At 37.5% G+C, this 14,042-nt stretch overlaps 1 protein-coding gene across 20 annotated transcripts in view; it reads left to right on the top strand.

The window, feature by feature from the left end:
• PPFIA2 (PTPRF interacting protein alpha 2) overlaps nucleotides 1-14,042 on the top strand; it is a 509,064-nt gene that overhangs the window by 371,050 nt on the left and 123,972 nt on the right. For all 20 annotated transcript variants that reach the window (XM_060412495.1, XM_060412493.1, XM_027967176.3 and 17 more), the window contains one exon: nucleotides 8,090-8,311. In XM_060412495.1, the coding sequence (XP_060268478.1) occupies nucleotides 8,090-8,311 (222 nt within the window). The remainder of the gene's footprint in view (nucleotides 1-8,089; nucleotides 8,312-14,042) is intronic.

Raw genomic sequence — 14,042 nt, 5'->3', positions numbered from 1 at the left:
TCTAATTATATAGATTATTTAAGAATTTTACAGAGGAATGTTTTTCAATATTAATATTTTAATATTTGTATTTTATATTGTAATATGGGAAACAGCTACTTTTCACATTTATGAGTGTTATTAATCTTGATCATAGGAACATTGACTAGAAATTTCTTGATATTTTATTTAGACTTTAACTATAAAAAAGAAATGTATTTCTATTAAGCCGCATACATCAGAGAGTAAATGATTTGTATTCTAATTTAAACACAATGAGAGCATTGGAACTTCAGAATAACTGAGGTTCCTCTGATGAAACAATCCTTCTTTTAAATTCTGTGGAAATTTAAATGGCTTGGAATTTCTGTAAAAATAATAAATCTATTTTATACTTATTAATAAACACTATTGATCACATTAAACTAAGAACTGACAAAGGTCTATTGCTGGGTATTTGAATTGAGTAAAATTATCAGGAATTTAATATATCATAATGAGTTTGCAGATCTCAGTTTTTAAGAATAAAATTATTAATGGAGAACTAACTATTAATATAAAAAATCATCTGGTCTAGAAACCTTCCAAGCAGAGCAATATTTAGCCAACTCTATTATAGAGTATGTTTCTTATCATCTTTCATGAATAAGAGATAAAGTCAAGTTATTCCATCTGAAACAGTACATTAAGAATAATTAGTTGATATTAGGATAAAAATACTAATTTCTTGGGTCTATAATCAGATCTTTTATTAAAATTCATTTCATCAGTCCTTTTATTATTTTATTACTTTGACGCTTTCCTCTTTGTGCCAGAGAGCTTTTTAGGTTTAATAAATAAATTGGATATAGTTTAGTAAAGTACCTACATAATAGAGGTCTGTGGTTCTTAACCTTAACTAAACATTGCAATTACTTGGGAAGATTGAAAAAAAATTATATGTCTGGACCCCACCACTGGATGGAATATAGAGTGATTTCCATTATATATTTTTTTCATTTCTTCCAAGGATTCTAATGTGTGGTCATAGTTGAGAATAACGGATATTTAGTACAAATATTAGTGCTTTGTTCTAGGCTCAAGGTGTGTAGAGATTGTTCAGTTCAGTTCAGTTCAGTTCAGTCGTTCAGTCATGTCCGACTCTTTGGAACCCATGAATCACAGCACGCCAGGCCTCCCTGTCCATCACCAACTCCTAGAGTTCACTCAGACTCATATCCATCAAGTCCGTGATGCCATCCAGCCATCTCATCCTTGGTCGTCCCGTTCTCCTCCTGCCCCCAATCCCTCCCAGCATCAGAGTCTTTTCCAATGAGTCAACTCTTCGCATGAGGTGGCCAAAGTACTGGAGTTTCAGCTTTAGCATCATTCCTTCCAAAGAAATCCCAGGGCTGATCTCCTTCAGAATGGACTGGTTGGATCTCCTTGCAGTCCAAGGGACTCTCAAGAGTCTTCTCCAACACCACAGTTCAAAAGCATCAATTCTTCGGCGCCCAGCTTTCTTCACAGTCCAGCTCTCCGGATTGTAAACAGATGATATATATATAATAAAACGGGTTTAAACAATCACTGTGGAATTGGAAATAACAGCTGTGAAATCTGTACTAGAGAATTTCAAATCAAAGACAAAATGTTATTTGTTGAACAATATTTGAAATCTGAGGTCAAGTCTGATTTTTGAGAGCTAAAAAGCAATATGTGTGCTGGAGATTAAAAAAACAAACAGACTAACAAAAAACAGTCTAGGCAGGCTAAGATGCCCAAAAGCAATAACCTTGAAGCATTAAGAATCCACATTGCTTAAATGCTATCTGGTCCTTATAAATTTTATTTTGTTGTTCAGTCAATTTTGTCTGACTCTGCTATCCCATGGATTGCAAACTGCCAGGCTTCGCTGTCCTTCACTATCTCCTAGAGTTTGCTCAAACTCATGACTGTTGAGTTGATGATGCCATCCAGCTACCTCATCATCTGTCACCCACTTCTCCTCCTGCCCTCAACCTTTCCCAGCATCAGGTGACTTTTCCAATTAGTTGGCTCTTGTGAAGAAGGCTGAGTGCCGAAGAATTGATGCTTTTGAACTGTGGTATTGGAGAAGACTCCTGAGAGTCCCTTGGATTGCAAGGAGATCCAACCAGTCCATTCTGAAGATCAGCCCTGGGATTTCCTTGGAAGGAATGATGATAAAGCTGAAACTCCAGTACTTTGGCCACCTCATATGAAGAGTTGACTCATTGGAAAAGACTCTGATGCTGGGAGAGATTGGGGGCAGGAGCAGAAGGGGATGACAGAGGATGAGACAGCTGGATGGCATCATCGACTCGATGGCCGTGAGTCTGAGTGAACTCCGGGAGTTGGTGATGGATAGGGAGGCCTGGCATGCTGCGATTCATGGGGTCCCAAAGAGTCGGACATGACTGAGCGACTGAACTGAACTGAACTTACGTCAGGTTGCCAAGGTATTGAAGCTTCAGCATCAGTTTCAGCATCAGTCCTTCCAATGACTATTCAGGGCTGATTTCCTTTAGGATTGACTGATCCCCTTGCAGTCCAAGGGACTCAAGAGTCTTCTCCAGCACCACAGTTTAAAAGCATCAATTCTTTGGTTCTCAGCTTTCTTTATGGTCCATCTCTCACATCCATATATGACTACTGGAAAAATGATAACTTTGAATATACGGACCTTTGTCGGCAAAGTGGTATCTTTGCTTTTTGATACACTGTTGTGGTGCATCATAGCTTTTCCTCCAAGAATCAAGTGTCTTTTAATTTCCTGGTTGCAGTCACTATCCACAGTGATTTTGGAGCCCAAGAAAATAAAGCCCACCACTGTTTCCATTTTCACCCCTCTGTTTGCCATGAAGTGATGGGACTGGATGCTATGATCTTCATTTTTAAAATGTTGAGTTTTAAGCCACCTTTTTCCCTCTCCTCTTTCACCTTCATCAAGAGGCTCTTTAGTTCTCTGTTTGCTGTCATTAGGGTAGTGTCATTTATTAATTGGTTGCTTTATTTGATTTATTCTTTTTTCTCACAGTATGTTGTATTTAGGCAGGAATCTTCATATTCCTGTTTCACAGCGCATCCAACCTAGTGTCTGGCATATGGTAGAAGCAAAGCAAAACAAATAGAGTCTTGGTGATTGAATGAATGAGTAAATGAAACAGCAAGTAGATTTAATGAATGGTTAAATGACACAATAAATGAACAAAAGAGAATGAACAAAAACAGAGAAAAAGAGAGAAAATCAACAAAAGAAATAAGAGTGACAGGAGTAGACTCCTAGGAATCAGAAACTTGAATGCCTTCATTCAAGTCTGAATCTTACGACGTTTCAGTAATTTGACCCTAAGTGAAATATTTACACTCTGTGCTTCAATTTCCTTTTCTGTATCCAATAGGTTGTTATGGACCTAGAGTCTGTCATATAGAGAAAAGTCAGTCAGAAAGGGAAAAACAAGTATTGTATATTAACATGATATAGAATCTAGAAAAATGGTCCAGATGTACATATTTTCAGGGCATGAATAGAGATGTTGATATACAGAATGGCTGTAAGAGAATAGGTAAGTCAGATAGCTAGTGGGGACCTCCAGCTTGGCACTGGGAGCTCAGGACTGTGTTCGGTGCTGACCCGGATGGTTGGGATGGGAGGGGAGGTGGGGGTGGAATGGAAGGCCAGAAGGGAGGGAGATATATGTATACCTAGAAGCTATAATTTTCATCATTCTAGTGAAAATGCAGTCTTAGTTTGGATTTGGAGGCAAATCCAAATTTGAAAATTTAAAGTAAATGAGGAGTACAGTGATCTCTTGGAATAAGAGGAAATATTTGCAAGGGTATCAGATCAAGAGAATAACAATTTGGAACAAAAGTTATATATTCTTTTTTTAAGACATAAATCACAGGCTTAAAATGACTTTTCTACTCTGAAATTATGAAAGCATATATTAAACTCAGCACAGAATATATTTAAGATGATTTGAGTAAATGAAATATATATTTTTTAAACATATAATGCTCTAGTATTCTTGCCTGGAGAATTCCATGGACAGAGGAGCCTGGCAAAAATTACAGTCTATGGGTTCACAAAGAGTCAGACATGACTGAGCAACTTTCACTTTCATGTACTTCAGAAGATAAAAATGAGAGTTCAAAAAATTTCCATGGATAGTCCAAAATTCCAAAGTAGCCTACACATCTGTTACTTAATGGAACTTAAAGGAATTGAGGAGGTTAACATTATGAAAGTGTTTTATTTTCGTTGTCTGATTGCTGTTTATATTTACTTAAATTTCTCTCACCTTGAGCCCATTAAAACTATGCAGTTTTTAGATAAGATTTTAATGGACTTCAGGTGCACAACATTGGAATAATCATTTTTCTAATTAGAAAATTAAGATCAATCAGTTGCACTGAACAAATATTTGCAAAATTTATATACATATGTGTGTGGTTGTGTACGTGTGTGTGTGCTGTGTTATGTATGTTCCATATAGCTATACACACACACACAGCTGTGTTCTTGGTACTTGTCAATACCATCCAACATGTGTTATTTATGCTTTAGATTACATGTCCTAATTAAAAATTATAAAATAGATGAAATGAACTGTGAATTCAAAGTTTTGCATTTTAATTCAAGTCAGCTTTGTGTAATTACCTAAGTCTCAGTTTCTCCAAAGTTCTTAAGGACTTTAATCTTGAATATAATATTTCAAGAACATAAAATATTTTTCAAAGAAAAAAATTAATTTTCTAGTTTTCATAGTTTCTAAAACTTTCCTTTTTTCTAGTTGGCTAGAGAAAATCCTCAATGTGAAGAGGTAGAAATTCTGTTAAAGCTCAAGGTTTCCTCCTTACTTATAGTTTGTATATAGAGTTCAAAAAAATTTGCTGTTATTATAGAAATCCAGTAATATCATACCTCAGTGATCCCAGATTTGGACATAAGTGACTGGCAATTGGCTCTAGCCTTTCTTCCTAAATCAGTTCTCAGTTGCTGTCTAATGAATGTAAATTGGCTTTTCCCAGTTCGGTGTATAGATAATTATGTCATATTTCAGACCAGTTCAGTTCAGTTGCTCAGTCGCGTCCGACTCTTTGTGACCCCATGGACTGCAGCATGCAGGGCTTCCCTGTCCATCACCAACCCCCAGAGCTTACTCAGACTCATGTCCATTGAGTCGGTGATGCCATCCAACCATCTCATCCTCTGTCATGCCCTTCTCCTCCCGCCTTCAATCTTTCCCAGCATCAGGGTCAGTTCTTCACATCAGGTTGCCAGAGTATTGGAGTTTCAGCTTCAGCATTAGTCCTTCCAATGAATATTCAGGACTGATTTCCTTTCGGATTGACTGACTGGATCTCCTTTCAGTCCAGGGGACTCTCAAGAGTCTTCTCCAACACCACAGTTTGAAAGCATCAGTTCTTTAGCACTCAGGTTTCTTTATGGTCCAGCTCTCACATCTGTACATGACTACTGGAAAAACCGTAGCTTTGACTAGAAGGACTTTTGTTGACAAAGTAATGTCTCTGCATTTTAATATGCTGCACTGAGTGCCCCCAACTCTGCAGCAGACCACCGCTGACCCACGCCTCTACTGAAGACTCCTGGACACTCACGGCAGTGACCTCAAAACAGACTGATCCAGACTTGCCCATGAATGTCATATATAAAGGTCATAATCAATGTTTTTCACTTTTGTGTTCTTAAAAACTGTCTAGAATGTTGGATTTTTATTAGCTTCACAATATTACTGGTCTATGTGGTCAATTATTCACCTGCCAATACAGGAGACACAAGAGATGCAAGTTGAAGAAGATCAACCTGGGTCAAGAAGATCCCCTGGAGTAGGAAATGGCATCCGTCTCCAGTATTCTTGCCTGGAAAAAAATCTCATGGACAGAGGAGCCTGGCAGGCTACAGTCCATACTATCGCAAACAGAGCTGGACGCAACTGAATGACTGAGCACAAACACAATACTGGTCTGCGTTGTATGCGGTAATGCATACCCCAGCAAGGATGTTTAACTCTGGAAAGGCAGTTCCCTTCCACCAACAGCAATTCCTAGGCATGTTCTCAGCTCTGATCCCTCAGTGAGTACCAGTCCCAGCAGCTAAGGGAATCAAGACTGAAGGAGCATCTGGTCAACTGATCTGTGGTTCTTCTTCAAAATCCCTACCTCATTGTAACATCTCTTCCCCATTTTACTACGTAATTAGAAGTTTGGCACCTGCAATACAGACATTCAGTAACATTTTTGAAGTACTAACTGCAGATCCAGCTGGTATCTTAAGATGCTGTCTAAGACTGTCATTCTCTGCCCTTTTAATTTTGATGTGTCCAGCTATTCCTCCACGTAACTGGACTTATCAACATGCCTTGCCATTTGTTTGCTTTCCCATTCTCTCTGTTTTATCTTTCTCACTTATCTTTTGTGATGCAGTCAGTAGTCCTCCTTTTCTCCTATGGATGCACGTGCTAAATCACTTCAGTTGTATCTGACTCTTTGCCACCCTTTGGACAGTAGGCCACCAGGCTCCTCTGTCCATGGGATTCTCCAGGCAAGAATTCTGGAGTGGATTGCCATGCCTCCTTCAGGGAATCTTCTCAACCCTGGGATTGAACCTGAGTCTCTTTTGTCTCGTGCACTGGCAGGCACATTCTTTATCACTAGCACCACCTTTTGTCTAATGTGACATTTATGCAATCCAATGTGTCATGAGTTATGCAAAATCGCAAAATAAAAAACACAGAGCTCATGGGGGAAAGGAGTTTGCAGCACAGCTTAATGACCTTGAAAATAAATAGAATACTAATAAAAATGGTAGCATTTAACATGGGTAGGTTTACCCATGTTAAATGGTTAAGAATTGCATAACTGCTATGATAAATGTAACTCTTTACCTTGAAAAAGATGTGAAGTTTGCTTGTTAAAGTGGGTGTCAGAAAGGGTATAACTGTGAGCTGCTGTGAAATGGTGGAGGGAGGGGTAAGTAAAATCGGACAGGTGTAACAGATATGGATGAGTTAACCCATACTGCTCCGTGAAGTGTGAGGTTGCTGTTCGATGCTTGAGAAATGAGCATGTGTGGCATTTTGATTAATACATTCCTGCACTGATTGATTCAGCAAGGTCTGATTTTCTGTGTTCGGCCAGTGATTCTCAAGAATGAGATTGTTCATAAGAAAGCACAAATTACATTATGTTCAAATTGTTCCTTAATGTATTTGTCATGCTAGAACAAATTCGCATTTCTCAAACAAGCATTCTAGCAGAATTGATAATACTTTCTTTGTTTTCTCTCCATTCTTTCTTATTTCTGCTTGATTGTGATCTTTTTCTTTTAGCACTTATTTCTCCCCAGTTCCTGCACTGTCTTCGCCACAAAACTCCAGGGCAGCTTGGCTGTAGGGCATCATTCTGAAGACGTGGATCAGCCTTGTTTCCAGGCAGCCCCTTCAAAAAGAGGAAAAATCAGTCTCAAATTATTTAAACTCTTTCAGCCTCTTTCCCGTGGATTGTGCACACTCATGACTTTTATGTTGATAGCAATATAGAAAGCAAGACTTTTCTATGCCATGCCTTTGTTCCAATGAGGTCAGATTCACAATAGGAATAATCTTATTTAAAAGAAAAATGTTGTGTAAGCTCTTTTACTGAGTGTCATTGAAAATTAATTGCAAATTCATAAAGGATCTTGAATAAAAATAGAAAATATTACATAGTTTCTTACTAATGATAGGCTGTGTTACATAAATACACTATTTTATAATAAATTTCATATGTAATTGATTGAAAATAGCTGCCACTTACTGAATGTTTAGGGTTTACCTGTGTTTTGTGCTAAACTATGTATAACGTGTATATAGTAGCTTCCAGTTCAAATGTGCCTTTTAACCTATTTGAAAATTACTGGTCTACTTTTATATTTTAATGTCAATTAAGAGTTTTCTCAGAAGCTTAGTTTTCCTCCAAAGTTAGTTCTATTAGAGTTCTTACTGTTCAGTATGAAATCTTTATCAGCCTTAGATCTTTAGTTCATGGATTTCAAATTAAAAGAGATAGATAATTCTAAGTGTCATTTCTTTCTCTTTTCCCACAGCGATTGTCCAATGGTTCTATAGACTCAACTGATGAAACAAGTCAAATAGTCGAACTACAAGAATTGCTTGAAAAACAAAACTATGAAATGGCCCAAATGAAAGAACGTTTAGCCGCCCTTTCTTCCCGAGTGGGAGAGGTGGAACAGGAAGCTGAGACAGCAAGAAAGGATCTCATTAAAACAGAAGAAATGAACACTAAGTATCAAAGGGACATTAGGGAGGTAAGTGATTCATAAGACTTTCAGTCTCTGCTTCTTAAATGCTGCCTCTAAGATATTTTTCCATAATTTCCACTAATGGCATATGCACGTATATTTTCTCAAAAGATCATAAATTGGAATACATTATGTTAGTTATGAAACTTATTCACTAAGGCAAAAATAGTTTATTTCATCACTCCTCTAAATATGTACAGAAAGAAAATGTTGGTAGCAAGTCTCAGAAGTAATAAAAGCTATCGTTTTTTAATGAATTTTTAAAAGTTTAAGCTGTTAATTTTAAATAACCCTAGATTTGGGTATGAATAATGAATTGCTCTACTCTTAGCAGATGGGAATACCCACAGACATTACTTTAAAAACTTCTCTCTTATTTTGGTTTTGTATCTATGAATGTGAATGTACATGTGTGACAGTGGAAACCTTTCTTTTTCTATTTATTCAGTTCTTCCTAAACGTAACATCACTTCATCTATTTGAAAAAGAGTGCTTCATGGCAAAAGTTACAAGGAGATGTCTTATTTGTGACATTGCCGGATCATCTTACCAACTAAAGTGCAAAGTTTAGAATCTTCACTTTATTGCTCGATTGAATTAAAAAGAAAAATTATCTACATTTATGAAATTTTTATGATTTTCACATTTTCCATTTTACATGTTCTTTTAAATCATATTTTTAAATTTTTTATCTTTTGTGTTTCACTTATTAGCTATTATTGGAGTTGATTCTATGTATCCAATTCTTTCCTTCCCATTCTCCTCTGAGCCCCTTTTATCTGTCATACTTTCGCTTCCACAGTCCCATCAAAACAGTTCTTCTTTAGTTTAACTTCCATGTTGCTAAATCCAGGAGCCACTTCTCAGTCCTTTGAAGCACTTGATCTAATTCCTAATGCACTTTTTCTTCCTGTTAATAGCATACTACACTCTTCCTGATTTTCCTGCATTTTTGCTTGCTACCCCTGTCTCAGACTCCTTTACTGGCTCTGCTTCTCATCCCCAACTGTGGAATGCCTTCCCTCCTCAATCAGCCTTAGCTCCCCTGGTAAATTCATGCTGTTTAATAGCTCCAAAAACTACCCATGGCCTTATGATTCCCAGTTTATATCTGCAGCTTATCCGTCTCTTCTGATTTCCAGATGCCTGAATCTAGATCTCTAATGCATGTCTCAAAATTAACATCCTCAAGACTGGTTTATTGATATTCCCTCTAAAAAGTCGGACTTACTTGCAGCCTTCCTTATCTCAGCTGATGGCAATACTACTATTGGTGTTCAGACCAAAAACCTTGGAACTGTCCTTGGTACCTCTCTTTCACTCACACTGTACTTGATTCATCCACAAATCTTACTACTTCCAACTTCAAAATGTGTTTGTCACATGACCTCTTGCCACAGTCTTCGTGGCTCTTTCTTATTCCACACAGCAATCATCTCTCACTGGAGCATCATAATAGTCTGTACTCAGCACTGCAGCCTGAGTAACCTGTTACCATGTAAGTCAGCGCAAGTTACTTTCTCCTTGAAGCTCTTCAATGACTACCTATTCTACTTATAGTAAAAGCAAGGTCCTTGCAGTGGTCTACAATCATGCTATCTCCACTACCACCCTCTGACCTCCTGGAACTCTACTCTTTCACTTTAATCCATTCAATTCAGTTACTGTGGCCTCTTAAACAAACCAGATCTCTTCGGTTGCATTTTCTTTTCCTTCTGCTTTTTACTCAAATGTCTTCTCAGTGGAGTGTTCTCTAAACCTAGTTTATAAATATGCACTCTTCTTCTTTCATTTTTTAAAAATCTCACAGAATTGCTGCCATCTGACAACAGCATATACTTTACTGATTTACTTGTTTGTCATATGCCTCCCTCTCCAGTGTACATAAATATTCATAAGAGCTGGGATTTTGTGTTTTGTCTAGTTTTGTTCATTGGTCTATTTTAATCACATATACAACTATTGAGTATATAATAGGCACTCAAAAGCTCTTTGTTGAAAGAATGGATATTTATGAGTGTTTGGTGTAAACATCAAAATGCATAGATGAAATCAGAATATGTCTGTAAACAATGCCTACTATCTCAGAGTAAGATAGATGATCCATGAAGTGAGAGACCAATCTGCCACTGCTTAGATAATGATTTTTTACTCTCTATGCCTTTATATTAGAGAAGGAAATAACAACCCACTCCAGTATTCTTGCCTGGAGAATCCCATGGACAGAGGAGCCTGGCAGGCTATGGTCCATGGGGTCATATAGAGTAAGACCTGACTGAAGTGATTTGGCATGCATGCCCGCCTTTATATGAATTAACGGTTCACAAATGCATCTCTCATCTTCCTCCTTCTACCACTCAAACTCAGAGAAGTTATAAAGTAGGTGAAGTGTAACCTCTCCTCTGTATTACTGTCATGGAACGCTAAGATTTTTGAGCAGTAAACCACCAGGGCCATTTCTTGAACTTTTAGTCATTTTCTATTTCTTCATCTCTTAGTCCCACAGAATTAGCAGTGTTTTGTTTTGTTTTCACTTAACATTCACCTGTTCTATTTACACTTGTTTGGACCGCAGCCCACCAGGCTCCTCCGTCCATGGGATTCTCCAGGCAAGAATACTGGAGTGGGTTGCCATTTCCTTCTCTAGGGGATCTTCCCAACCCAGGGATCAAACCCAGGTCTCCCGTATTAGAGGCAGACACTTTAACCTCTGAGCCACCAGGGAAGCCCCTACACTTGTTTAATCCAGTGTCAACCGAGACAGCATATGATCAACCTAGACAGCATATTCAAAAGCAGAGACATCACTTTGTCAACAGAGGTCCATCTAGTCAAGGCTATGGTTTTCCAGTGGTCAAGCATGGATGTGAGAGCTGGACTATAAAGATAGCTGAGCACCGAAGAATTGATGCTTTTGAACTGTGGTGTTGGAGAAGACTCTTGAGAGTCCCTTGCACTGCAAGGAGATCCAACCAGTCCGTCCTAAAGGAGATCAGTCCTGGGTGTTCACTGGAAGGACTGATGTTGAAGCTGAAACTCCAATATTTGGCCACCTGATGCGAAGAGCTGACTCATTTGAAAAGACTCTGATGTTGGGAAATATTGAAGGCTGGAGGAGAAGGGGACGACAGAGGATGAGATGTTTAGATGGCATCACCGACTCAGTGAGTTTGGGTAAACTCTGGGAGTTGGTGATGGACAGGGGAGGCCTGGCATGCTGCAGTCAAGAGTCAGACACGACTGAGCAACTGAACTGAACTGAATACAATGTCACTCACAGATAGAGCCCAGTATCCCCAGCTACCTGTTTCTTATGATCTATGTAAAAATGAAACTCTGATTCTAAATAGTCTTTGGACATAGATGACAAAAAGTTGAGTCAGATTTAAAATATCAGTCCCATATCTGATGCCGGATATTTTTGTTCAGATTAGGAATTCCTTTCAGTAGCTAAGGTGTGTTCTGCTTCCACAAGGAATTCTTTTAAAATATAACTATTCTTATCAGCTCTATAATTTCTATGTAGTTATAATTTAGAAAGGTTTCATGAGAAAGGAATATTTCTCATCATTTACATTTGAGGGAGAGTGGTGCAAACACAAATGCTTCCAGAGCCCAGGCAAACACTATAACTGTATGAAGAGGAGCTGCATATAGTAGGAAGTGATAGGGTTAATGATATCTAGACAAGGAACCTATATTCTACCTGTCTTTGGATGCATCGTGTGTGTGTGTGTGTGTGTGTGTGTGTGTGTATTAAGGACACTGTGAAGGCCAAATAAATTATTTCCCATAAGATCCAGGTCACAGGCCCTGGGGCTCTGGTTTGCTGCTAGAAATCACTTGAGAAGCAACCTTGGAATCTATTCCAAATACAGTATGTTTAATTTCTTTAATTTTTCCTGTCCTATAGGGAAGATACTTCTAATCGTGCCCTTTTACTCAGGTTATGTAAATAACTTGTCCAAGGCCTACCCACTGTTCTCCCAACACACCACTTCCCCACTTCCCAGCACCATAAAGAATGCAAGACTATTCCAGCTTCAGAATCTGTGCTTCTTCCGCTAGGAGTAGTTTTAAAATCAGCAAAATGCAATCATTTATTCAGAGATAGCAGCCATCAAAAAGAATGCAGCTCACTGTAACTACTTCCTATATTACCAAGCTTTTTACCTTTTCTATATTCAAGAAAATATGAAAATCATGTACTTTCAAAAGGTACCATATAAACATTAAAAATTTCAGACTTTGCTTTGTATCCTTGTCTACTAGCTTGCAAGCTACAAAGACTACTAGCTTGCAACATTTTTAAGTAGAAAACAAAACAAGGTGATTCTCCTTGCTAACTCTATAGTGCTGCTAACACAGTGTCATTTATATATGATATATGCAATAAATACTTGACTAATTAAGAAAAAAGTAGAGAATAGGAAAAATTGACCATAAAATTAAATACTGCCATGTGGTTGCTGTGCATATGCATAGTCAAATATATCTGAAAAGGATCATGTGCTTATCTTTCATTAATGGTTTCAGACTATATTTCAGCAAATATTCTGTGTCAAGAATAAATCTATTCAAAATTTATTTTTGTTTGAAGTTTCATCTTAAGTGCTCCTTAAATTGACTGTGGCCTGTTAGAGTAGGGGCTTGGCTGAGGCTTTGCACAGGACTCACACTGGAAAATATAGTCAGTCTCATGATGAATTACCTCTCCACTCTTTAAAAAAGGCTACTATTTAATAAGTAATAGTAATATCTCATTAAACACATTGATAAGTAAAGAGTTAAAATTTTCTGTGAAGTATTTCAGTTATATTTTGTTTTATGAATAAGACAGCTCATCACTGTAACTTCTTAAGAGTTCTTTGAATGTTCACTAAGGGATTGTATGAATGAGTACATATAATTTAATCTTTTCTGTTATCTGAAACATGGAGTTATATTTTTTCACTTTAGTAACTCTGTTATTATAGAATTACATTTATTTGATATAATAAAATATAGTTTATAACCTTCAAATCAAGAGAAAATTAATTATGCAGTTTTTCTCTCTTTTTTAGGCTAAGTTTTCAGGAACTAGGAAAAGCTTTCTTGTTTGGAATTTCTTAGTAATACGCAGGGAAAAGATATTTCTCCAACTTGTAAATTCAAAACTTATTTTTGGCAGCACAGCCTGCAGTTATAAATTGAACCTCCTTCAATGAATCATTGAATTAAAAGTGAAATACCAGAGTCCCATCCAATGACTGTTACATGTAGCATATGTCATAGTCAGATCAGCTATTAATAATTGTATGTATAATATTAATAAAAATAATACATAAATAATAATTAAAAGCTATTATTTATTGAGTCGGTATTGTACATGATAATAAAAAAAAAGCTAGCATTTACTGAGTGTGTATTATATATAGGACATCAAAAGCACTTACAATATTATATCATGACAGTGTTACATAGTAGGTATTAATATCCCAACCAAAGACCAAATTTTAAGAAAAAGAAGATGACACATAGAAAAATAAAGCAATGCTTACCTAGAACAGAGCTGCTGCTGCAGCTGCTGCAGCCGCTGCTAAGTCGCTTCAGTCGTGTCTGACTCTGTGCGACCCCATAGATGGCAGCCCACCAGGCTCCTCTGTCCCTGGGATTCTCCAGGCAAGAACACTGGAGTGGGTTGCCATTTCCTTCTCTATTGCATCCATGCATGCCAAGTTGCGTCAGTTGTGTCTGA

This window comes from Ovis aries, chromosome 3, assembly GCF_016772045.2.
Source record: "Ovis aries strain OAR_USU_Benz2616 breed Rambouillet chromosome 3, ARS-UI_Ramb_v3.0, whole genome shotgun sequence".
NCBI lineage: Eukaryota > Metazoa > Chordata > Mammalia > Artiodactyla > Bovidae > Ovis > Ovis aries.
This window is presented reverse-complemented; position numbering and strand designations above follow the sequence as displayed.